Source organism: Psittacula echo (genome assembly GCF_963264785.1).
Source record: "Psittacula echo genome assembly, chromosome: 5".
Classification (NCBI taxonomy): domain Eukaryota; kingdom Metazoa; phylum Chordata; class Aves; order Psittaciformes; family Psittacidae; genus Psittacula; species Psittacula echo.
Window position 1 is genome coordinate 37,986,294 of NC_137739.1, and position 27,924 is coordinate 38,014,217.

General features: G+C 40.7%; 1 protein-coding gene across 1 annotated transcript in view; it reads right to left on the bottom strand.

The window, feature by feature from the left end:
* Positions 1–22,265: 22,265 nt before the first annotated feature.
* Positions 22,266–27,924, bottom strand: part of LOC308222118 (mucin-5B) — a gene marked incomplete at both ends in the record, with an annotated part of 48,404 nt that continues 42,745 nt past the window's right edge. The window contains 5 exons of the mRNA XM_080619704.1: positions 22,266–22,440; positions 22,998–23,121; positions 23,489–23,528; positions 24,395–24,523; positions 25,419–25,514. Coding sequence (XP_080475830.1) covers positions 22,266–22,440; positions 22,998–23,121; positions 23,489–23,528; positions 24,395–24,523; positions 25,419–25,514 — 564 coding nt within the window. The remainder of the gene's footprint in view (positions 22,441–22,997; positions 23,122–23,488; positions 23,529–24,394; positions 24,524–25,418; positions 25,515–27,924) is intronic.

Below are 27,924 nucleotides of genomic sequence, written 5' to 3' on the forward strand. Positions count from 1 at the left end.
TGAATCCCTTTTGTATCAGTAGGATTTGCAATCTTAACCCATTGCTGCAATGGTCCTGGACTTGAATGTCCATCCACTGAATGTTGCTGTGCTCCCCCAGTTGGCAGCACAAACATAATCTTAAAAATTAAGGAGATGCCTGCTAGGGAAATTTTTCTATATAGGGACATTCACTGCTAAGAGAAAGCCGGTACTTACAGCTCAGTAACTTAACTCTCTTACTGGTTCCTTACCAATCCCTATGTAAGTGTAAGATGTGGGATAAGAGGGGTATATCTCAATGAGGATTAGGGTAGGTAGCATAGGGAAGGGACTCAAAGTTGTATGGCAGACCTTATTAAACCTCCACCTTCCTGACCAGTTTTAAGAACTGTTTAGATCTAAACTGAGCAACCCAGACCATCTCTTTGGAGATACCTCTGGCTCTGCTTCGTCCAGTCAGTCAAAGCAGCTGTTCAGAATAGACTTGAACAAGTTTGCTTTGAAACAGGCAACAGTATCTCAACAAAAGAAATTTTCTGGTCTAAGTAGATTATACAAACGTACAATGAGTGTTTCATTACTGTGGAAATGTTATTTAACTATTCCTTTTTTTTTACCTATGACTTCTCCCCGCAAAGGGAAGTGATGAACATTCATCAATGCACATTTATCTTTACATAACAGTTTGGTGATCATGTAAAACTACAGGACTATTTTCTTAATCAGGATAGTTTTAATCTAAGAAACAAAGTCAAAGAAGTGTTCTTCTGAAACTGTAGCTGAAAAACAACACAATCCTACCATGTAAAGAAAGTGGGTTAATAATTCTGTTTTAGAAGTCAAATAGTTTAACAGTACCCTATGCTGTTATTTCCCAGAGTTAATAGGAAAACTTAATACATAAAGAATGGTCTTATTTTTCTGGGTCTTGTAATATTGAATGTCCCTGCTATTTTATGTAAAGTCTGGTTTTGGAAGGTTGCTAAACAAAGGCCAGAAGCAGGATAAAAGTCCAGCACCTGAATTTAATGGGTGGGTCCAGTATTTTAGAAAAAGATTAGACTTCATTGAATGACACTTCATAGAGTAGGATGAAATATAGTATGATGATCCTCAGGGTCCTGATACACCAGCAAAATAACCTGGTAAGTGTAAGCTTGCTGTGGTGAATGGATGAAGAGAGAGAGCTGGGAGGGAAATTCACAATGAAAAGTTCTCTATGGGATACAAAGAAGCTGGATGAGCTGATGCTAGTAAAGGTGGAGACCCCTGACATTTTGCAAAAATAAATACTCTTGGTAATTCATTTATGTTGTAGGAAGTTCCTACATTTTTACAGCTTTTGTCACTGTTAACCAGCAGTGGATATTAAGTATAGATGTAGAGGCATAAGACCTTTTTCACACTAACTGGTGACTCTGTTGCTGAGTTAGTTATTCCTGCTGAAGGAGGTCCTTTGACTTCCTGTAGCCCCTGCACAGGGCTTCCCTCCTGGCACCCTGTATTACATGTAGCTACAATCCTATTTCGGAGTGCTTTTCTTTTGTGTCAGCTCATCACCAGAGGCAGTGGAATGAAGATGACAGATGGGATCCAAACCCATCTGTAATCATTGAGGATCTTTCGTTTGACTTCTCTGCCCTTGAGATCTGATGATTCACTCAGGATGCTGAAACTATCCCCAGATGCTTAAATAAGGGCTAAGAGAAGGAATCAGTGACTGCCTTCAGAAATCTCAGTAATTCATAAACTTCAGAAAGTAATATTTAATTTGAAATTTGCTCACAGCATAACTGAACTCTTCCAAAGTTATGGAAAATTTCCTTGATCATGGAGTTACTACCATTTTTATGCTGTCTTTCTAATCCTCATCTCAGGATTTCTTGTGTCTATTACTGTATGATTGAATGTAAATGCAGGTCAGACTGTGAGCTTTGTGGACAAGAGGGTTTAGAAGGCATTTAGGTGCTCCAAGGAACACATAGAAGGAGTTGTAAAACATCTGGACAATAAATTGCAGGATAAAGAATGGAAGGTCAAACCTGGTGCCTGTTGCTGATGGGATCTCTCTCCATATCAGACCACAGCCACTTGATGCGTTACAGATAGGGAGACTAAGAAACATTTCATGCTCATTAAATCAAGGCTGGAACCCTGATACTCACAGCAAATTCTAGTTTTAATGGATGCCAAAAGCTTACCTGCCAATAAAATGTGAGGGCCCTAAATACACTCAGTCTGATGTGGACACTTAACTGAGGTACTTCACTTAAATTAGGAACTGAGTCATTGGAGAGTTGTATCTCTGGTTGGCTGAACTGCCTTGGTGGGGCATTGACTTGGTGGGTTTTAACTCACTAATGCATTTAAACAGATGAAATTAGGTCATATAGCCCAAGGAGATATTTAGGGTATTCAGGGACTGACCTATTCTATATATATTAAAATTCAAAGAGAATCATAGGAACCAAAATTTGATTAACCTGACTGTTGGATAATGATGTGAAGTCCCATTGAACTAGGGAAGCAGCCCTAAGGTCTGTAACTGTCCTGACAGCTCAGCCGCTAGGAGTTTCTTTCATGCCTAGTGTGAGGTGCCCCACTGTGGCACGGTGGTTGGAACTAGAAGATTTTAAGATCCTTTCCAACCCAAACCGTTCTATGATTCTGTGATGGCTCTTGTTTCACAGGGCTATGATACAGCATGCATTTCCACCATCTGCAGTATAGTATGCAGCCATGGTTAGCTGAGCAGGAAATCTCAGGCTTACATATATGCGTTCAGCACACTTCTCCCTTTCCATTGCTACAACTCCCTTCTTAGATGTGATAAATACTACAGCTCTGAAGGCAAGCATTAAATCTTCAACAGATGATATATCAGGAGGAAGACTAAACAACCTGGAAAGTTTCAGTTTACCTGGAATTGTTTGGAGTAAATTGCTAACACGCTTTTTTTTCTAAAGGTGTGACCAGACTCTACCAATCCCAACTGCCTATAACAGGAAAAGTTTTGATTTTCCTCTCTGTGTACAAACCATTAATCCAGAAAACAATACCTCAATTCTTAATATCTCTCCTACCTCTCAAGTTGCCTGTTACCATTTACTCTTCATTAACTCTTCCAGCTCTACAAATATAGTAATCTTGGGGCTGTAACACTGCTGCTGTGAGTATGGGCTGTGAGGCCATGTGCTTTTACTACAATTGCATCACAGGCACATGTTATAGGAAAGAATGAGTAGATGAAAGAAGATACGCAGTGGGAAAGGCAATTCAAAAGGAGCTTAGCCTCTGCAATGCAAAGCCACATCCTTCTATTTTCTTTTTTAGAAGAGCTGCGAAATAGGGAAAGGTCCCATATGGAAAATCAAAATGCAGAATTTGATCACCTTGAAGTTTCACTGGTTTTGGTTCTAGGATCTGGTTTGAAAAATACCTGAAGTCTTTCTGGTTTTCGTGAGGGAGAGAACAGGTTCTAGCCTGAGGCATAAGAAACAGTGTGTGTATACATAGGGCCTCTGTTTATTTAGTAACTGAAGATAGTGTTTAGTGAAAGTTATTCTAATTTCTCTCATTTAGAACTTCATGAGTTTTAAATCTTCTCTTTCACTTTCCTAGAGAGAAATCCCAGCTGATACAAAGGAAGATTATCTATCTCATTTTGGCCTCCTTATTCTACTGCAAAAATTAAAGTGACCAAAACAACAGCAGGAATGGCCACTGGAGAACAGTAATTGGATGGGCTGGGGCTATGGTGGGTCCCACATCATATAATGGTAACAATGCATGAAATGCATTGGAAGCGCAGTGCATCCTGAAGAGCCTTTCACTTACGGCATAGTTCTGAACATCCTTGAACTGGCCTATTTACACCAAAGATGGGCAGGGCAGGGGAGGGTCTTCATTCAAGAAGCAAATTTTAACGTCTGTTTCAATTCAGGCCTAAGTTCCACTGACTTCACATGAAGTCTTGTTCAACTGCAGACCAAAATGCTGATGTTTAAAGCTTTTTTTTTCTCCTCCATTTATATTTCAGTGACTATGCTCTTTTTGCTCTGGTTTTAATTTAAGAAGAATGCTACAGACCAATAGCAGCTCTGTTGATCAGCTTTGCCAATGCTGATCTTGGCAATGAACGCAAGGAGACTGGAAAATGATCTTAATGGAATTTCCTCAATACCTTTGGCATTAGACACAACGGAGTGAACACGACTTTGACGTAACAAATTCATTGGAATATTTGTTTAAGACCAACCCTCCATGACTTGAACATACTTCAATCAAGATGGCATGGGCTAGAAGCTCAGTAATTAACTTTTTAAAGGAAAAATGTCCTTTTTTCCAGAAATATATGCAGCTTTAGGACCTATCAAGGCAATAGGATGATAAACTAAGGGTTTTTCATTATTAGGACAGACATGGTCCATGAAACACTTGGTACTTCTGATATAGTTATCAGCAAAAATTTAATCAACTTCCTGCTACTGTGTGTGTTCTGAAGTCACAGAACTGGATGCTGTGAACCTTTAAGAAACAAATGCCTCTGTAAATGTAACATGATTGATTTTTTTATTTTGGGGGTTTTTTTATGTCATGAAACTACCTCCTACTACTATCTCCTGCTTCTTGCACTAAGCAGCAAACGAGTAGGAGCTACAACTCTGGTTTCAAGAGACCTGCATAAAGAATATTCAATTAGCAACTGGTCCAAGAACAAACTAAACAATGACTAAAATTTAATGGTAACCAGTTTTCACCTTCTTTCCCGAAATGGCTAGGAGCAGTGGAATTTTCCCAAATCAAAACAAAAACCATGCAATGTGTGTGAGATCTTGTAATAGTGGATGTCTGAGAATAACAAATGGGGCAAGAGGAAGTAAATTTTGACCATGCATAAGCCTGTTTCTGACTACAAACTCAACTAAGGTAAAATAAAATTTATTTGGAGGGCAGTGAATCAGTGATTCAGAGATGAGCTGCAGGCAGAAGAACCTGTACATGCTGCAGTGGAGAGGCATACCCTCTAGCTCCCCAGGAAGCCAGACTTTGATGACCCATGCAGACCAGGGCCACACAAGGCCCACAGCATCCCATCACACATAGGCCTTCTCAACTGGAGTAGGGACTTTCTTCCTTTCCACTCCTCCTACCCCTTCCTTTTCGTGTTGCCTGACACCACAACCCCCTAGGGAAGAGGACACCAGTTTAGAAAGTTTCCAGTGGGCCAGGAGTCCCACAAGATGTGAGCCAGTGTTACAGACATCAGGTCCATACCTGTGGCTTCTGCTCTTCAGCAGCAATTTCTAAATGCAGGCACCTAGGCTGGGGGACATACATACAGACTACAAAAAAAACCTGACAAGGGTGTGTATGTCTCCATGCAAGTGCATACTGTGAAGCTGGCGTCCAGAAGTAATTTGGTGGTGAGTAGAGACAGCCTACAGGACTGCCAGAAGGTCAAAGCTACAGGTAATGGCTTGTATTGCTTGCACCTGGAGCTGCCAGAAATCGATCCATGGCCTGGAAGAAGGTCCTTGGATAATCTTGAACAGTTTGCAGCTGCCACTTCCTTCTCTCCCACACCACCAAACACTCCTACCACATGCAAACAAGGCAGCTGGAATGCAGGAATTGTTCTCGGAGAGTGCTCCCAGCTGGTGAGGGAAAATGGATCAGGCAATCCATAAAGGCTTTTGCAATATCATTCAGGATGTGCTTCTCACCCACCCCCCTGCCACGTAGCTTTTTGAGCTATTTAAAGATCCAATGAGTTCACAAGTCTTAAGTCTGACTGGAGTTGCTGTAAATCCAGAGCATCCACTGGGCTGAAGATCCTGCAGAGCAGATGGTAACGCCGGGGGTGGTGACAAAAAAGCAGCACCAGAGCTCTTTCATTCCTTCTTGGATAGAGACTGTGCCAAGAACATGTAACTGAGGGACAAGGGGAAAAGCCAGCAGTAAAATTCCCATTTACCTGGGGAAGCTTAAAGCCAAATGGGCTGTGTGGGGCTCAAAAACATCGATAGATGCACTTGTTCAAAACACCAGTCTGCTTTTTATTTTTTTACATGCAGCAAGTTAAGAACAATTAACCTCATGCAGCAAATAGAAAAAAAAATTGCCAGTACTGGCTTAAAAATACTGTAGAACATGGAATAGAGGGGTTTTCCCCTTGGCTGACATGTGCTATGAACATTATGTAACCTTGTTGTGTAAGAAAGAAGTACACTGATCTCCTGGCACTGAAAAAGAATAGATGTTGACTGCAGAAATGGGAAAGCCAGGAATGTATTATACAGGAATGGGTCTTGCCAAAGTAAGCAAAGTCCAAACATCCCACACTTCCCAAATTATCTTTCTTTCCTGCTTAATGCACTGTAAATGAAATTCAGTTGACATTATTGTGAAGTGGATTCAATCCCATTTACATGTACATAGATAGGAACTGATAATAAAATATTATTTGAACAAATAGCTCACTTCCTTTGAAGTAATTCTTACAATTGTTAACGTATTAATAATTATAATAATGCGTTGCATTTATAATAGCACTTTTCTTCACCAAGAATCTTAATGCTCTTATGAAACTAAGTGATTGTACTGTGTGTGTGCTCTCTTAACTGAAAACATATCTGACATCACAGCTTTGTCTGGAAATCATGCTTTAAAATATGAGATTAACTTTCATACCAACCTATTGCATTTTCAGTGCCTTTTTTATTGTTGAATATGCCATTACTCATTCTTCTGCAGAGCTTATAAAATACTCTTCACCAAAATAAATGTGTAAATCTGCAGCATTAGACAAGCTTGCTAGTGGAACTCTTCATTTGTTTTCAGTGCTGCAGCCATTCTAATTAAGTTTGATTTCCCTTAATTTTTGAAAACACAAGACAAAAATGAGTGGTGGAAAAAAGACTCCTTAATGAACAATATTAGTATTTCAATGGTTCCATTCAGACATTACTGCTGACACTCTGGGTGTGCAGAAAACATGAATTAAGGCAAGTCTTGAGTGAAGAGGGAAGTGCTTGCTGTTTTTACCCAAGAAAAGTATGTGAGTTCAACCATGGGGAAAACACTCTTAAAAGTACCCGTTGCTGCTCTATGTCATTAGACTATACATCCTGGAGATTTCAGCTAGGTATCTCAATTAAAAATAAACAATTCATACATCTTTATGTAGATGAACTAACAGAAGTTCCCCTAGTTCTTGACTGAGTAAACACAGACAGGCTTGCAAGGCTCATTATAGTTCTGTTTAGGTCCACAGGGACAGTCACATCAGAAACAAAAAAACATGGAGAAGTGTTCAAGTAAGCTGGGTATTTCTTTCTCTCTGAGAGTGCTGAAAAATGGTTAATTGTTATTTTTCTCTCTTAGCATCTGTGAGTATATTATTATCATCATTAGCCAATGTAGATAGTAGAAATAGCCAATATTGGCACTTCTCACAAGGCCAGTGTCAAGATTTAATCGATCTGTATTCTTGATGTAGATTTTTATGTGTGATCTAAGAGTTAGTATGCTAATTGTACCTAGTATCTCTTTAAATCATATCTAAAGATCAGAAAATAGGGAAAAGAGAAAGAATAGCCATCACTCATGATGAAAAAAAAAAGTCAGAGGAAGAAGTAGAACTGCATTTCTGAAAAACAGAGTCTGGGAATTATTTTTCCAGTAAACAAAATAAAATCCAAATCTGTTGCTGGCTAAGCATGGAAAATGCCTGTTCTTAGGTAAATGTTTGAATAGTTAAAGAATGAGGGAAAGATGGTGTTAGCAGAAACATTTTGTGATGAGTGATATAACAGGCATTCTTTACCAGACAGATGTAATAACAGTGCAAGTCATAAGAATGTCCTGCCCTGTGAGTCAACAGACTGACAACATGGTTATTATTTATCAATTTAAAATTAGAAGAAGCAAATGCTTTGTCTGCAGAAGCTGAAACTACAGGACTAACACGGTTAAGCAAAATAGAAGTATGCATGGGTGTTAACACTTCCACCTCTTTGAAAAATACTATGAATACTGTATTGCCCACCAATACGAAAGAATTGTAAATGTTGTCCAAGATTCCACATTATTCACAGAAGGCATACTGAGACTTAGCAGCAGCAAACACATGTCTTTTGTCACAACTGTTATCAGCTCTTGTGGGTTATGGAAAAAGTGACGGGCTCATGCTCTGTAGGGACAATAGCACAGCCATTGTCTTCCAACCCTTCCTGCTTCTGTTGAGCATCTCATGCTAAGACTTACACTAACTCCCTGTGTGACCCTGTTAAACCAGTACTTTGTAGATTCAGGTAATTCAGGAAAAGAAAGCTCTCTGAAGCTGGAAAGTGTCTTACTCTGAATTAGCTGAGTTGTGCACAGACTACTCATAATTCTCAGATAAGGGCAATCACCCAGGAAACCAATCAGTGACAAGCAGCACAGTTTAAATTCATACACACCCTGAATCCAAATTCACTTCCATAAGGAGATAAGCTTTCAGTAAGTTCACTAATCAACCAGTAAAAGAGGAGAAAGCAGAATGGGAGGTGTGGTTTCACTACTTAGTTTATTTTCCAGGATTTACATTTAATTTAAGCCAAAGGTAAAATGAGAGAAGTGCTCCCACACTAGTTTCCATCAGAAACATTTCTCTTTTAACAAGCCAGCATTTGCTGATATATTTGGTTGAAAAAATAAACTGAGACCTAAGACATGAAAAGATTGCAAAATTATGAACAACCATGAAAAGGGACAGGTGGAATATAAAGCAAAGAAAAACAAAACAAAACAAAACAAAACAAAACAAAACAAACAAAAAACAAACAACAAAAACAAAAAAAAAAAGAAAAAAAAAAAAAGAAAAAAAAAAAAAGAGGAACCTCAGTAGGCAGCAGCTTTTCCAAAGCCAGTGGTGTCACTGGGAGTGGTTTTACTGTATATTTGAACCATTTAGAACATTGGATGATGTGCACAAGCGTAGAAACAAACCATTAACTATCTTACCATTTGGCTCTACAGAGATTCACTGTTGGTGGATCATCAAAAGAAATGGGATTCTTCTGAAAAAATAAGGAGAAAACATGAACACAGCTGGTTTTAGCTCATTTCGTTTTGGCAACTAAGTTGCTTCTTTAAGTCTGGATTATTTTTACAGGAGCAGTCCTTCTGTAACAGACCAGGTTTGTCTCATTACTGCTTTATTAGTGTCTCTAACTAACACATGTTAGTTTTTTGCATCAATACCTTTTTGCAGTGTTGGCCCTTGTTATCTTCCACTGTACACGCTTTGAGCAACAGGTCACAGCACTTGTCCAGACCCTATCTAGATCATCTGCTGCACCCCAGGTAGCTCCTGTCACTTACACTGACAATGCAGATTTCCTAATTCCTAAATTTGTTCACCTTCGAGATGGAGCTCTCTGGAACGTGGTGAAAAAGACTCAAGGCTGGTCACTGATAGGAAGAACGAAGTCCGTAGCACCCTAAAAGCCATTCAAAAGCACTTGCTCTGTTACAGAACATAAAAGTTTTGTCTGGTAGCACTTTGTCCTGTTTTCAGATGTGCAATGACTTTAAATTGTAGCTGCTTCCTTGTAATTATCTAAGCACAAAAGCTGAACCCATGGAAATTGTACAGTAAACACTACCACTTACTGGTATATGGGAAAGAACAATGAGAACACAGACTCCCATGCTAAAACCTAAGAACTACACAATATACTGTATTTTGGGGTGATTCCATTGTGCTGGCATTTGATTTAGGGACGAATAGTTGCTTTTGCCGGCAAAGAAGCAAATTTCCTCCTGCCATTATGTTTGGGTCCTTTTTTACCTCTCCTGTATACAGTGTTTGCTGAAGTCTGCCTGGCCAGGTAGGCAGGAGGTTAGCTGTGCTGCAGCAGACATGTGGAAAGCAATTAAATGATTTATTACCTCTATTGAACATGGGTTTTGAAAAGCAAACATTGTCCAGTGCAACAACACCACTAGTGACACATAGCAGTTTGCTTCCCCAGTGTTTTCTTTTGGAAACTTCCAAAGTGCTGGAGTAACACTTGGTCCCACAGGATGTGCTATCCTCAAAAGGAAACATGCCTGTGTTGGGACGAAGGAATACAGTCACCTTTTCTGCAGTATGAGCACCCAAAAGAGTCTGAATTTGTGACAGTGAATTTCAAACAACATGTGAACCATGAAGTAGAGTCTTACAAGCCTCCAGACCTCCCTGACAGGCACAGCACAAAAAAGCCAGATCACTTGATTTTTAAGGTTTTGAGATGGGCATGTTCATGGTGAAGAAAGGCTCACAGATAAGACAAGGTGACGTTCAGTGACATTACCACAATAACAACAGAAATTAGAAAGCTAGTGCTAAAAACCCAGTGTGGAAGCTAGCTAAGGAGTAGTAGCTCAGGACGTAAGCTATGTTAAATGCTCAGTCTGGCAAAGGTCCTGGACATGCCATTGCAGCCATGATTGATGTCAAATCATGTACTGAAAGCAAGAAGATGAAGTTTAACTTGGCTCTCTGAACAGAAATACACCAACGGTCAGGAACATGTTGTTCAAACAGCAATATGGACTTTAGTGTGCACTAAAAGCATCAACATGGCCTTCCTGATTTGTGCCCACTAAAACTCGTGTTTCTGGTCTGCCCATTACATTTACTAAGAACCTCAAAGTGGAAGAGAGTTCTCAGATCACCAGATTCCCTTCTTGTATGAAGAAGGAATCCTATCAGGTAATCTCTCATAAATGTATTTGTCTCTACCTTAAACCCAGTGGGATTTTTGCCTTTGCCACTTCCTAAGAAAATTATTATCGGGCCTTTCATGTTTGATGGATCACAAACTATGTCTGATTTCAGATTAAGGAAGAAAAGGTAAATACTTCTGTAAAACCTGTTGATTATTCCACCCTTCTTGTATTGACTTTCTGGGTGCAGATGGTGTGTGCACTAAAACATGCAAATTGGCTCTTTATCTTTCACCTGAAAAAGCTCTGTCAGCATCAGATCTTTATGGTTCTCAACAAACACTCATATTTACAAACAGGACTATGGTTTTAAGTAGGGACTAGGAGAACTGGAATACAGGATACATGAAATAACAGGATTGGTATACAAATGGATGTAGTACTAATAAATCTAATGCTTTACTAAAAAGAATATCTCTCTTCACACCATTTTTTAACTGTCTCACTGAAGTTCTGTTGACTTCAATGGATTTTGTTCTGTACCTAAGTAAAAGCAGTAACATCTGCAATAGCAACATAGGATTATTTCAAATGGGTTTAAAGGGTAACACAATCAGCAGTACTTAATATTTTTGGTATATATGTATATGTTTTGCTAAAGCTGATGTAAAGTAATCCATAGCAAGATGTTCCATAACTGATGACATAAATGTGTTGATAGAATGCACTAGACCCTGGTCCAAGCAGAATTAAAAAAAAAAAAAGGCTCTCAAAACACATATTAGAAAATCATAAATTATGTCTACAAAGATGGAAGACCATTTAAGAATAGTTAAGTATAACCATAAGAATTATTAAATAAAATTCTTATAATGCTAAATATTCTGACATTTAATGAAATGGAAAGCCAACAAGTAATTTATCTACAGAACTGGTTTAAAAAGAATTTTTCTCCATGTTTCCCTTAAATCCAAAAATAATTTCCAGTAAATGAAGAAAATATTTACCTAGGATTGACACATGGTCAAACTGTGGCCTTTTTCTTCTTAAAATTTCACCTTTGTGGATGCAGTTTAGTCTAATCCTCTATCAAAACATGAGAAAGGATCTCAGGACTGTTAGGTGCAACACAGACTTTTGGCTTTTGGTTTGTTCTGTCAGTAGTTCATTGTATTGTTTTCTCTAAATATTGCAAAGGAAAGACAAAGGCCTGCCAGAGTGGCACTTTATAAAGTTTGATTTCTGGAATGTCTACAGTACCTCTGGTATAATTTAAAAACCAGAGCATGGATAATATTATGAATATAGTATTAAAGTAATCTAACCTAAGTCAAAGAGTTTTATACAAATTCACTTGTGGATTTTTTTTCATGTTGGAAGTTTGTCACCTTTTAAAATACTGCAAAAGATTCAGACCAAGCTTATTTTTTGACACAGATCTGCAAATCTGTGCTCAAAGAAAATCAGGATTTATGTGTAAATAAATAATATGCCTTGCTGAGTGTTTGTAGTAAGTCCCGAAGTAACAATGTCAGTGAAAGGGGAAAGCAGATTTCCAAGAGGTTTCTGTTCCAGTAATGCAATTATGCATGAAATTTTCTTAACAGCAGAAATTGCTACAACTTGCAATTACTTTGCTAATATTTTTGTGGGACAAAAGCCTGATGTATGACTCTGCAAAAGAGGCTGACACCAGCTGCAAGTTAAACCAATAGAAAGCCAGACAGTGTGCCCTGGTAGGTTAGAAACAGAGACACAGAGAAAAACAAAAAGGGACTGAAGTGGTTTCCTCTGCCTAAGAGGGATGCAGAGCAGTGGCATGCTTTTCACTGGTCTTTGTGCTTATTAGAAATAAAAGCCCCCAAAGAAACCATTACTGGTTTTCAGTTTGGTGGGAATAGCTGCTGTCTGTTGCACATTCTGTTACAGAGTGTGCCTTTGTAGAGAAGAATTAGAATCATAGATTCATTAAGTGGTTTGGCTTGGAAGGGACTTTCAAAGATCATCTAGTCCAACCTCCCTGCAAGGGCATCTTTCACTACATCAGGTTGCTCAAAGTGCCATCAACCTGACTTTGAACACTGCCAGCAATGGGGCATCCACAACTTCCCTGAGAAACCTGTTCCAGGGTCCTACCACTGTTACTATATAAAAATTCTTCCTTGTATCCAATTTAAAGATACCTTCTTTCAGTTTAAAACTGTTATCCCTTGTCAATTCACTATAGGCCCTTGTAAAATGTCTTTACATATCTTTCTTATGAGCCCCCTTTTTTATATTGAAAGGCCCTGTAAGGTCTCCACGGAGCCTTCACTTCTCCCTGATGAACAATGCCAACTCTCAGCCTATCTTCATAGGAGAGGTGTTTCAGCCCTCTGATCATTTTCTTGGCCCTTCTCTGGACCTTACAGATCCATGTCTTTCTTGTGCTGGGGGCTCCAGAGCTGAGCACAGTACTCCAGCTGGAATCCCACAACAGCCAAATAAAGGGGCAGAATCACCTCCCTCAACCTGGGCTTGCTTCTTTTAGCACGGCCCGGGCTGTGACTGGCTTTGTGGACATATTCCTAGTTCATGTCCAGTTTTACACTCACCAGTATTCTCGAGTCCTTCTCTTCGAGGCTGCTCTCAATTAATTCATCACCCAGCCTGCACTGACACTGGAGATTGCCCAATACTTGTTGCAGCCTGAAGCAGATCCTCTCTAGGAATGGGTGATGACTCCTTTCCTGAGAGTAACTGCACAAACTTAGCTGGGTGAACATTTGGGAGGACAAATGTGTCTAAATATGGTGTAAAATATATGGGGTGAGCCTGCAACAGGAGTGCAGGCAGGGAGAGAAGGAGCAGGGCTTTCTGCAGCCAAGAGCAGAATCAAAGCCAAACTTGAGAAGTGAGGGAGGGAAGGAGGCTTTCCAGGGACCCCGAAGAGACTGGCAACCCGAGTGGTTCTGACAGGGGCTGGACTGAGGAAAGGACCCACTCTTCATGAGCACAGCTGACAGGGGACCTACTTAATAAAACATTTTCAAATCAGGTTCACCCAGCAGCTCTGCAGTTCCTCTGCTGAGAGACATCCTGTTGCAGATTATTATTGTGTAATCTAGTAAGATCCAGCTGTAGGAACTGGAAGTACTGGGGTTTGGGGTTTGGGCTTTTTTGGCAAGGGAGAGCCCTTTTACTTTAAAAACTTTCCACTTCAGTGAACTGGCTGGCTAGAGATCTTGTCACACCACATTTCTGCCACATCATAACACCACTTCCAATGTCAGATCAGATCAAATGACAGGTTGAGATTTTCACAGGAAACAAGGTATTTTCTCACTTTCAGATTCTGCTGGTATAAGTATATATTCCTTCTAACGGACAGTACTGACCCATCTCATGTCTTCAGCTGTAGCGCAGACTGAACATGCAACTAATTTGTATTTCAAAGAAAACCGTGCAGGTGAAGCAGGACCTCCTAGTGCAGTCAGAATCCATTAGCAACAAAGATTACATATTTCAATGTTTGCTTCACTGTTGTGACTACAGGAACAAGGAGAAACAGTTCTTAATTACTAATAATCCCTTGCATGCATTATTAACAGTCTATTCTGTTCAAATAGTTGGAGTAGTGTTTTAGGAGCTCCATCACATTACAAAGTATTTATCTTTGCTGATGATAATGAAAAACTTTGTTACTTATCTTTTGTTAGGAGAAGCTTTCTCATTCTCAGGCAAGACAGCTCAAGTTATGAGGGAAATAAAAACTAAGACTGTAGGTCAGTTTTAAAGCTATACTAAAAAGCTGTGATTAAAAAAAATATGATTCCTGAATTACCTCAGATTTATAAACTAGAAACTAGAAGATAATCAGGCCCACAGTTATCAGAAATTGGAGAATTCAAAGTGATTCAGTACTAGTGAAATGTAACTATCTTAGGGAATGCCTCAACATCTACAAGCAATACAAGTATTACACAGTGATATAGAACTGTCCATCAAATAAAATAATGACTCATTTCTTTAAGATTTGTATGGAAGAGACAATTTTGTACCTAGAAGTGCCACACTAACCCAGGACAAATATCAGTCAGGTAGACGTAAGATACAGTGGTAACACTCATGTCCAGAATGCAAAGAAACTCCTTTCACTGAGTCTTACTCTGCAGTGAAAAATTAACATCAAAAGCAAGCACCTTAATTCATTAATTAAAGTTATTAATAAAAACATGTCAGGGAAGTTGAGCACACTCTCAAGCATTGCTCTGAAAGAAAACATGAGACCACTGGGAAAATTTTGGTTTTGTTTTTTTTTTTTTTTAACTTTGGTTGGGTTTTTTTCATAAAATCATAGAATCATAGGCTGATTTGGGTTGAAAGGGACCTTAAAGATCATCTAGTTCCAAACCCCCCTGCCATGGGCAGGGATCTGGGGGTTTGGGTTTATGGCAAGTTGAATATGAATCAACAGTTTGCACAGATAGACAAGATGTTTTTCAAGTCATTGAGCTCGAGAGAAAGGTGAATTATTAGGCATAGTTTCTGTTTCTGCCAGAAATCTTTGCATGACCAGTAATCGAATACGTAATTATCCAATTATGGAAGTGTGGATGTAGGGTGAGAATGTGTTTGAGACTGCTTTTCCTTTTACAAACGCTATGAAGGTCATTATTATAATCTCCTCTGAGCAGTACAACATAGGATATAAAAATGCCACACAATCAGCTACTTGCTGCTGGAAAGGCACAGATGTCTTTAAGTCCAGACCAATGTATTTGGTGAGGGAGAAGAACAAGCATTCACACTGGTGCCACAGGGGCAATTCTGGTTCTCAGTAAACAGTCTCCAGACAGAGACTTCACCATACAGAGCAAGCATTGCAGGCTATAAAAATTCTTTGAAGGATTTCCCAAACTAGTTATTTAAAAAGGGGTGTGACAAATTGTACCAGTTCCCAAATATTTTTCCTGGGGCAACAATAAGGGGAGATGGATTTACAGCATATATTACATACCCAGGAAATCTCTTCCATTCCTAACCTGAAGTGGCTGCATCTGAAAAAGCCAGAGAACTTCAAGAGCAGACAGAAATTGTGAGTGGGTAAGCTAGAAGTGCTAGGGATGTAAAGGTATGCACTGTGGTCTTTGAGAGAAATAGCTCTGGGGAAAAGCTAATTCCAGGCCATAAAGTGGCAGCTGGTATGGCTACATTGCACTTTGGTAGCCTTCTGTTTATAGACCAATGCTCACTGAGGATCAGATTAAACTCTGGTTTTAAGCCAGGTTTTTATGGCATTACGGGAAATGGATCTGTCGATACGGAAAAATGTCTGGATATGTAAAGTGAAGGGAAGATGCTGTAAAAGAGCGGCAATGGACTTGCCTCATGCTTATCTTTGAATAGCAGTGTAGGGTGAGGTGGTGAAAAAGCCTTGTAGAGTTAGAACAGAAAAAGGGTTTATGAATTTCTTAAGTGGCCTTTCAGGAATTCGAGCTGAATCTAACTTACATATAAAACACATAGGAATGGCAGCAAACTCCCTGCCTGCTAAGTTAGCCCAATTTTAAGCTCCCTTTGATTTTCTGGAGTCATGGGGCTTTGGTATGGGGCTTTGGTATAGGGCTTTGATATATGTCAAAATATTACTCTGTGTCAGGGTTGGGAATGAGACCAGTTCCTAAGGATTACATTAAAAAAAAAAAAACAAAAAAAAAAAAAACACCAAAAAAACCACAAAACCAAAAAAAACCACAAAAACCCAAAAGGGAGTATTGGGAAGATTCACAAGACCACTACAAAAGTAAGTAAGATGAAGCCTTTGCCAAAGAACCTATAAAAATAATGAAACTGTTCTCAGCATCCTTCTTACTAGAAATCAGGGTGAAAGGAACTTTCAGTGAAAGTCCTGAGGATGGTTGAGATGTTCAAGGCAGGACATAGGGTTGGCAGAATTTGTGGTAAATATCTGGTGCTCCCAGTGATGCTCAAAACAAAGACTTCTCTGGGTCATGAGTCAGAACTGATAATGAGAAATGGCGGGGGGGAGGGGGGTGGGGGTGGGGGGGGTTTGTGTGGGGGGTGTTGTAACTAGATGATCTTAAGGTCCTTTCCAACTCTAACTATTCTATGATTCTATATCAGGTCCCAATCCTTGGATGACTACCCAGAAGAAAACGGGCAGTAAAAGCTAATTCTGGCTGGGAGCATCACAACCAGCCACTCAAGCAACTCACTGACTCAAAAGAAGCTTGATTAACATGAGAGGAGAGATGGACTTTTAACCAGTAGAGGGTGGAGTACTCATTAATGAACAAATTGTGTAACTCTTTACCAACGGACACTGATTTCTTTGCCTGTCAAAATATATAAATAGCTTGAATTTACAGTCATTGCAGTTTTTGATTTGTAGAGACTCGCATGGAGCACCCTGCACAGAATAAATAATGTCTCCTTTCTAAACTAGATTCTGTGGTTTTGTTTAGAAGGTCCCAAACCGGTAACACCATTACAAATATATAAAATTGGCATTTGAGATCAACTTCTTACACTGCTTTAGAGGATTTAGATGAGACAAGGCTGTACTTAATTTAGACTGCCTATGAAGTAAATATGGGTGAAGTGGGGGCATTTCCAGAAGGCAGTTGAGCACTCACATAAGATGCATAGCAATTTCAGTAACTATACAAGACGATTACAGTGCCTCAGGTCCTACTTTATACACTTTCTTGGGTAAGTGGGATGAACTAGACCTTACCCATCCAGTCGCCCTTTATTTCTTCCCTCAGAACAAGTAGGAGACCTCACTGGAGTGGATCCACTGGAGAATCAGTAGTTAATTTTCTTTTCAACAAGCATGCTATTTCAAAAACGGGCCTTCACAGAAAGCAAGCTTGATTGAAACAGGGATATCTATAAACAGGTGTCAATCTACAGTTACAGGAAGCCATTGGAGAGATTCTCTTTGAATCAGAGAAATCATTACATTGAAGAGAGAGAGTATCAAATAAACCTTCTCAGAAACTACTGATGAAAAATGGGTCTTCACACCTAGGGAAAAGTGCATAAGAAATGACAACCTCTCCGCAGCTTCATGATTAAAGCCTGGCCTACTCTTGACACAAAGCCAATTGTCTTGGGCATACCATCGAAGGGGTTGCTTTCCTGAGGGAGGGATTGTGGTTGTCAAAGAATTAAATGGATGTGAAAATGGCCTTGTACAAGGTAAACCTAGACTCCATTGTTGCCCTAAAGATACTGAATAATCAGATCATTTGAAGTGTAAAAACCAGAAAGATTTTCACAACAGATACCTTTGTCTTGGTGTCTTTGGAAAATTGTCACAGTTTTTTCTCCTAAAGAATGTTTAGGATGCCTGACAAAAGCAAGTTCAGGTTTCTGTGTTACATACTACTACAAAAAGGCTTTCTGAATTTAAGTGTTACAGTCACATAAGAGAAATAAAGGCCTATCTTTACCCTTATCTTAGATCAGAAAGGAAATATAAACAAGGCCAAGAACATGTATTTGAGCACGTGAATCTGAAGAAGACTCAGACACTGCTCTCAGACTACTCAATGATTGGTCTCCCCCTTACCTGAAAGATAATCCATCGAATTTGGCAGATGATTATCTTTTCTGGTTCATTGCTAATCGTATAACTTTCATAAGTGATATTTTGACAAATTTTTTCATGTTTACATTGCAACTTTCCAATTGTTAAGACTGTAAGCTGAAACAAAATAGGTGCAGCATTCTGTTAAACAACCCTTTCTGTACTAGAGGGCATTTACAGTTCACAGTCTTTGTTTTCAGCTTGAGATTCTAGATACCAGAATAGATTGATATCAATGCAACACACTGCAGATAACACTAGAGGTCTAATTCCACAGTCAGGGGAACTGCTCAGTGGAAAAATATGTAAGAGAACAGTGCCTCTCCCCAAATAAAAATCCAGAGCACACCTTTAATTTTCTTTTCCTCCTTGCAAGCACCAATAATTGGTAACAAAAGCCAAAGCAAAATTTTGCTAAACTACGTCAAAGTAGCATTGGGAACTGACCTTTCCGGGCCACAAACCAATAGGCACGTCAGAGTTCATCTCATAATGGCAACCCAGACTCAGAGTACAGTAATGACATGAAAAAGTGTTTTTGGACTTGTTCACCTGACATGAGGCAGTATCTCCAGCAAATATTTATTTTAGCAATATGGGATAGTACTTCCTGGTGTGTTACCTCAGAACTGTTCAGTGAGTGGGATTACCATCCTTGCATGATAAGAAAAGAATGGCTACAGGCTGAAACCAGCTGAGCCCTGACCCAACTGACTCAGCTGAACGCTGGTTCTCCTGGAGTTACACTATTAAAGTGGATGCTGGTGTTAAGAATTCACGCAAAAGGAAGAAACAGTACTTGGAGAAATGCCACTGATTTTCTTGAGTCATGCCAGGGAAATGTTTGACTTGCAGAGACTAGTCGGTAACTGGAAGAGATGCCTTAAGGCTACAGATGAGGGCTTGACCATTCACACACATCAGAAGCAGCTACACAGCAGTGGCAGCAGGATCATGGTCAAGTGCTTACAGGGAAGCTTTTCCTGGAAAAGCTGCCTGTGTTTAACTTTGCCAGTTCTAGTGGGGTGATTGTGACAACAGCCTGAAGAAGGAAACACAGACTCTAGCCGCAGCCCAGCTTTCTCAGCGAAAATGGCAATGCTGCAGCACGCAAAGGCAGAGCCACTTAGCGAGAAATATAAGCTTTCAAGTGGGTCATTGTATCTATTTGCTTCCAGCCTAATGCATTCCCGAGCAGCCTGAAAGCTGCTCGGGATTTTTGTTTCTATGCATTTAGGGGGCAGGGGAGGTAGAGAGAAGATGTTTGACCCATTGACTGTCTCTGAGCTCAGAAAGCTGAAAGTTCTCATAGAAGAGGCCTTGCCTTGCTGTCTGCATCTCAGCTAATAGGACTCTGTACCTGCAAACAGATAACCAGTGAATTCACTTTAATATCAGGCCACTGGAGCTGTAAAGTAGTATTTCATAGGCCAGTTAGGTGTTGGACGGAATAGATGAATAGATGAAGTGCCAGGTGTAACTGAGAACAGAGAAGGAGCATGGGAGGTTTCATGTGATCCTCAGTTCAAAGGCACTCTGGAGATCATAGGATCATAGAATAGTTAGGGTTGGAAAGGACCTTAAGATCATCTAGTTCCAACCCCCCTGCCATGGTATCTCACACTAGACCATGTCACCCAAGACTCTGTCCAACCTTCCAGCCTGGTCTTGAACGCTGCCAGGGATGAAGCATTTATCACTTCTTTGGGCAACCTGTTCCAATGCTTCACCACCCTCACAGTAAAGAACTTCTTCCTTATATCTACCATATATGTATTGGAGATGGGAATATGCTTTTGGTTCCAGCATTTCACTTGCTTGAAAAGCGGAATACATGCCAAAAATTAACAGGAAAGCACACTTTTAAATCAATGTCATTCCCAGTTTCTGTATACAGTCTCATCATCACTAAAACTCGCAGGAGAACAGAAATCTAAGTACACCTGGTAAGATTAGATTGTGGTTTATGCCTTTCTCCCACCTGAAGATAATACAGAGATGGAAAAGGTTTCTGATTGTGTTCTTGCTAAGCCATCCTGCTGAGAATGACTGATTTGCAGGGTTTACATGAGTGTGTATCTGACTGCTTAGAGTCTGTTTACTCTTCAGATGACAAAAGCATTCAAGAATGATCTCTTCCTCCTCCGGGAAAAGCAAGGGGAAAAGAATGTCCTTTTTTTGCAGTTGTTCTTTGAATTGTAAAAGCATGCATGCACTTGATTTGTATCAGTAAGCACTTTTTCTGGGCTAATATGAAATTTACACATGAGCCTCACTATCAAAGAATTGCAACACATGCCTTCTGAGTGAGTTGCATTGCTCCAACAATTAATAAAATTATTCAGAGATTCCTATCATTTATAATCAAGCAAACCAGTCCGCTGACTATTGTAAGGCTGGGAATGAGAGAGTTATGTTCAATTCGATGATCCTTTTGGGTCTCTTCCAACTTAAGATATTCTATGATTCTAAAATTCATTACTTTGGCACAAACATCTTGTTGGATTTTGTCCTTGTTACCCACCAATACCTGCAGTACACCACTGTGATTGTCAGGTACACCGAGCATCTCTTTTATTGTTTAGAAGGAAATAGAATAAAAACAAGGGATGAAATTCACCTCCTCTGACTTCAGCTACGTTGGCTACCCTGACTCTCAAAATATCCAGGGCTGAGAAACTGGCAGCTTTTCAATCGCCCTTACAGCAGTCTTAGGCTGAGACAAATCATGCCAGGAATGAGCTGCAGGACAGGTTAGTTAAAACAATCTGAGCCTGCAGAGGCATAATACAGATTGCCCTATTGCATCACAATGATGACCCAATAAGCACAGGACTCTGAGGTAAGAATGGAGAAAAGAATGTACCATTCAACTCCAATGCCTATTCAAAGTCAAAGATTCCCACAATTTTAAGATGAGTAACATCATAATGGAACAATACATATGAAAGGAACCTGATATCAGCCAAAATGATTATTATGAAAAAGAATTACATTAAAGATTACTTAGGGCTCAATAGCTGCAGCATTCCCCTCAGGACAATTCCCAAAAGCTCCCACAGAGGTCTGCACTCTAAGAAAGGACTCACAGTCCTCATTTCTCTTTCAAGTCACAAAAGACCAAACTACCCAAGTAGCAGAAATATCTGACTTCCCTGTACATTCTGCAGGTATTGTTGGACCATTTTGATCCCTGTCCACATAAGGTACTGTCACCAGTACCATTGGACATGCTCGCTGGGAGTCAATCATTTATAACACAAATCAAAATCATGTAAACAGTAGTGAGACTGAACATCAGTCTTTCACCTCACACATGCAGCTCAGAGTTTGATGTTGGCAAATAATAAAAACCACTGCTGAGATAAGGACTCACAGTATGGGTGCAAATACAGTAATTTTATAGTGCATATGTTAACTATGTTTTCATGTTCCTGATGCAGTGCTTACTGTGCAGAAGGAAAACAGCACCTTGCTTTCCTCCACTGACCCAGAGTCACAGTCAAAGTAGGTTCAGGACCGCTGGGGAGAACGCAAATGCGCCTCTGAGCTGAGTCCTGCCTCTCTGACTGAACTGCAGTTGTGTAAATGATTGCTGGTTCCCTTCTAAGGGAAATGAAGTGATGCATGTGTTTATGGGTTTATAATGTTCAGCCTCTTCAGACAGGACTTTTCAAAGGCATCAGATGTCTCTAGACTGTCTTGTAATAACCTTGCTTTATACACCACTATGGGATTAAAGATTAGCCACCTTGCCCCATTAGCAGCATCACTGAAACAAGAGAAGATGTTCTCTTTGAAATGCAATTTATTCGACAAGCATTTAGAGCAAAATTTTTAGCTAATTTCCATAACTGCATATAATACTAAAAAGAAAAAGAACAAGAGAGAAGTATGGTCATTTGAAAATTACAGCTGGCTTATAGGGAAAGCATTTGCTAGGGAAGCATTAAATGGGAGCTGAAATGTTTCTTTCAGTTTATGCTCATGTTCTCCTCTTTGGGCATTTTGTTTCCACACATCCACATTCATCTACATGCATATATGTGAATTGGACTCTCTTATGCTCAGAGCAAACCAGTTCCAGCTTCACTTCATGACTCCTTTTTTCATGGCAGCAAATGCATTTGTGTTCCATTTCACTGGCCTCAAAGGAATACCTATAGAAATGAGATTTGCACATCAGTCTGCTGCCTATTGTTTTCCCAAACTTATCCATATTTGCTGCTCCAAATGGAAGTACTTCTAAGGAGCAGAGGAACAAAATTTCCTATCTATTTTTCTGACTATTCATGGCATATTTTATCAGGACGTTATTAGCCATGTAGGGCCAGATCCTTTGATATCAATAGAGAAAATCCCAGTAGCGTCAGTGGATTTTGGATCAGGCCCATTCTGGCAAGACAGAAAGGGGCAACTCATGCAGAAATCAAAGAGCAGGAAAAAATTCCAGTAAGCACCAGAGCTGTTAAAAACCACATAAGAATATGTGAAAAAAGTTGAATTTAGTTGATGTTTTTTCAAAGGGATCTATTTTCCTAACCAAGATAAGGCTTTCAGGTCACACTAAAGACACTGCTAATGACTGACAGCACACCCAGTTTCTCTATCAGGCCCTTCTAAACAGCAGGAAGGGGACAAACAGCTGCAGCCCATTGGCAACAAGAACACAGGATGATCAGACATGGGTAAGGACAGAGAAAGATTTCCTACTTACACAGAATAGGTACTGCACGTCCCTTCACAAAAGGGGACTGGGACTGAAGCAGCTGATTTACAGTTGTTGTGGACGATATACTGCTCTTTCACATTACGTTTGCATTTATGTGGCAGATCAATACCTGTGCAAGAAAATAGTTCTGTTAGACTTCTTCAGACTGGGAAGTATAGGTTTTGAAAGTTATCTGCTAGGAAATCGAGGGCAGATCAACCTATTAAAACTTTTTTGCAGTTCAAATGCATAACCAAAGAAGCAAATGAGGGTACAAAGAGGCATTAACACAGAAAAGGAGATAAAAGAATTTTAGTGTCCCAATTGGAAGAATGAGGCAGATTTTTAGTCTCAGTTGTGAGGTACAAAACCACACTGCTGCTGTAATAGTCGAGTTTGCGGAAACTGCAGACTCTCACTGCATGCAGAAACAGGACTACAAGCAGGGGAGAATGTAATAGTGTTGGAATAGGGAATCAGTGATTTAATGCACTCACATGTCTTACAACAGCCATCTGAAGTCACATCAACTGTCCCCTGTATTGAAAGCAAACATGACCAGGATAGTTCAGAGGCACAAAATTCTAAGCAGCTAGTAGCAACCATGAGAGTTCAGACATATTCCCTCATCTCTAACCTACACAGATTCTGCATCAGACCTGGCTGTGTACCAATTCTATACAAAACTGCTTAAAAAAAAAAATTAGCAAGGAAGGGAGTGAATCTTCTTGAAACTGCATATCCTCTCACAAGCCAGATAAGATGTCCTGTAATACATGCCTGACCTTATGCAGGTACTACTGAAGGCCGAAAAAAACCCCAAGCCCCAGGGAATGACAGCTGATCCTGGAATTGAGCAGCCTGACCTTAGCAGAACCTACCCCAAAGCTAGTTCAGGTCAGTGGCTGGCTTTGTCCCTGCTTTGGTTTTCAGATCAGCTGTGAAGCCCTACAACAGTTACTGGAAGCCACTAATTGCTGAAAGTCTGGGCATAAATTGCTCAGTCATGTACCACTTACTTGCTTAGTGATGCACCAGGTACCAGCAGACATTGGTTTCCTCAGGGGCCCATTGTGAGTTACCTTTTGCTCAATTGCATGTCTTAACACTGGTGTTTCTTAAGTGATGAAAAATCCCACCTTGCTATTGCCCCAATAATCTTCTCTTTCAAGTTCTAGTTCTTATCCCACAACAGTAAAATATGTAGGTTGTTTGCAAACAGTTTTTCTTACTTCCATGGGACACTCCATTCAGGGATGAAAAAGGACATTTCCTTCAAACAAGGACAATCAGCTCAGAAAGATCAAGAAATAATGAAGTGACTCATACAAAACAGTAAAGAAAACTCCCAGGCCAGCAGGGCTCATTGCAGAAGTCTTTTTTTCTGGCTGTAAAATACTTACTGGGACACAGTTTGATTCTTCAAATGGCAGGCAGACCTTTACTGTGCTAGTCAAGGAAAACTGGCCTGCTGATTCAGTGCACATGTACTGAGTACAGTTATCATATGGAGCTTTATAACTCTTTCCAACCTAAATAAAAACAGGAAAAAACAAAACAAACCCAACCCAATATAGCAATAAAAATAGAATAATGCAAAAATACTACAGTCAATGGACTGGCAGAAGCACAGGGTTTTTCATATCACTCTGAAAGTGCAGAGATATCTGGAATTATATCTGCAAATCAAGTACTAGATTCACCTACTACCAGCCCATGCAAAATCCCTTCTGTGGCCACCTAGGTGGAAAGAATTATCAGGGATAAAAGATGAAATGGAAATGGAAAAGATTGCAATAGCAGCCAGAGAAGGGATAGCATGAAAGACAACAGTGACTGGTTGACACTGCATCATTAACCCTTCACAGGAGTAGCAGGTTTAATAAAATCTAAGAGCTAGCCTTGAGTCTCAGTCCACGTCCACCACAACACTGTGCTCACAAGACATGATGTATTATTACCTGGGGGTGTTACCAAGTCCCACTACACTGCAGCAGCTATGCCACTTTTGATTTCTGCCTCAGCAAATTCAGCACTAGTGGTAGAACAGTTGTGTATCGTCTCATTAACACTATTTAACCCTGTATCTCAAGGACAAGATAACGACACAGCTTCACAACAAGGCAATATGATGTGAAGCCAGCTTATGCATCTCTGCAGTATTACACAATGTCACCATCCTCTCCAAATTCTTTCTGTTGCATGTCAGAAGGAGGTAGGGTAACATGAATTCCATTCCTGCCAGAGGCGCATAATTTTCAGCACAGCAGAGAGCAGCTGTATAAACATCTACATTTACTTTGGAAATACAGACATTTTAAAATCTCCCAGAGTTCTTCCTAGCCTCAAAATGTGTGACACTGGTTCAAAAAATGCTGAGGCCTTTTTGATAATCTAGCTTCGTGTGCAGAGCAGGGAAGTGCTTACCTCAATGGTCACATTGCCAAATGGAAAATTTGCCACACATGCCACTTGCTGGCACTGGCTGCAGCACTGACCCTCCTTTTCCACACTGCGGAAACCCTGGGGGAATGAAGTTTGCATTTAGCCATGTTATCTGATGTCTTGTTCATGAAACACCTTTGGATCAAAGCCACAATGGAGATGACAGAGGAAATAAGTCAACTTTCTGGTTTCATTTCTGTTGTCTTTAGAAACTTATTGAAACCACTGTAAGTCTGACAATCAAAGCTGATAATTCTTTCTCTTATTGAATGGTGATTTCTGGGTACCTCTGTTACCATCAAGACCCTGTCTTTGGCTGTTCTTCCGGTTAACATACAAGTCAGTCCAAATAAATTCATTCAGTGTATGATTACTGGCACAATCTACTACCATTGCTTGGTCTGATATGATTATCCACAAGAACTGCTGCTGTCAGACATGTGAAGATCATGCACCAATTATTCCCTCCCCTGTGTTTGAGGTCTCTTGGTGGGTGTGGCTGGCTTCAGGATAAAGGATAATGGTTTTATCCATTTTTAGGATTGACAGTGGTCTGGCCTTATCTGGGCAAGAATGGAAGAGAAACCACTCTGGTTATATTCAGTAATAGACTGAACAGTTTGTGTGCAAACTCGCAGCTCACGAGTACTGAGAAGTATTTGAAAATGTATAAACTATTGTGCAGTTTCTTTACAATCTGAATTTTTGAGATGACTGTGGGCAACACCAACAGAACTGCACAAATGTTGTCTTTCAGCAATCAGTTTGCCCTTGCTCTCCCTCAGGGCATGTCTCCAAGGGTGATCTCTTAAACATAGAATCATAGAATCATAGAATAGTTAGGGTTGGAAAGGACCTTGAGATCATCTAGTTCCAACCCCCCTGCCATGGGCAGGGACACCCCACACTAAACCATGTCACCCAAGGCCTCATCCAACCTGGCCTTGAACACTGCCAAGGATGGAGCATTCACAGCCTCCCTGGGCAACCCATTCCAGTGCCTCACCACCCTCACAGTAAAGAATTTCTTCCTTATATCCAATCTGAACTTCCCCTGTTTAAGTTTTAACCCGTTACCCCTTGTCCTGTCACTACAGTCCCTGATGAAGAGTCCCTCCCCAGCATCCTTGTAGGCCCCCTTCAGATACTGGAAGGCTGCTATGAGGTCTCCATGCAGCCTTCTCTTCTCCAGGCTGAACAGCCCCAACTTTCTCAGCCTGTCTTCATACGGGAGGTGCTCCAGTCCCCTGATCATCCTCGTGGCCCTCCTCTGGACTTGTTCCAACAGTTCCATGTCCTTTTTATGTTGAGGACACCAGAACTGCACACAATACTCCAAGTGAGGTCTCACGAGAGCAGAGTAGAGGGGCAGGATCACCTCCTTTGACCTGCTGGTCACACTCCTTTTGATGCAGCCCAGGATACGGTTGGCTTTCTGGGCTGCGAGCGCACACTTTGGAGAGCTTTAAACTAGATTCGAAGGGGGATGGGGTTGTAACTGGGCTTGCCCCAGTGGGGCAGCACTCTAGGATTGATGAAGACTGGGAGGCCTCCTATAATCCTAGGGTGAAATTGGTGAGCTCAGCTCCCTCCTTGAAATGCCTGTACACCAATGCGTGCAGCATGGGAAATAAGCAGGAGGAGTTGGAGACCTGTGTTAAGTCAGGAGATTATGATCTGGTGGCAATTACAGAGACGTGGTGGGACAGCTCGCATGACTGGAATATAGTCATGGAGGGCTATGTCCTTTTCAGGAAAGACAGGCCAGCCAGGCGGGGTGGTGGGGTTGCTCTTTATGTGCGAGAGCAGCTGCAATGTACTGAGCTCTGTCCAGGGACAGGGGACGAGCGAGTTGAGAGTCTGTGGGTGAGAATTAAGGGGCAGGCTGGCAGGGGCGATACTGTTGTGGGTGTCTGTTACAGGCCACCGGATCAGGGTGAGGAAGTTGACGAGGCCTTCTACAAGCAGCTGAGAGCAGCCTCACAGTCACAGGACGTGGTCGTCGTGGGGGATTTTAATTTCCCTGATGTTTGCTGGAAGGACTACTCAGCAACCCAGCCACAGTCCAGGAGGTTCCTCCAGTGTATGGATGATAACTTCCTCATGCAAATGGTGGATCAGCCAACCAGGAGAGGAGCGCTGCTGGATCTCATCCTCACTAACAAGGAGGGTCTGGTCGAAGCAGTAAAGGTTGAGGGCTGCCTTGGTTGCAGCGACCATGAGATGGTGGAATTCAGGATCTTGTGTGGTAGGACCAGTACAATAGCAAGTAGAATTGCAACCCTGGACTTTAGCAGGGCAAACTTTGGCCTTTTCAAGCAATTGCTAGGGGAAATCCCATGGGCAAGGCTGCTTGAAGGTAAAGGGGCCCAAGATAGTTGGTTGGCATTCAAGGATTGCTTATTCCAAGCTCAAGAGCTGAGCATCCCGACACGTAGGAAGTCAAGGAAGAGGGCCAGGAGACCTGCGTGGCTGAATAAGGAACTGC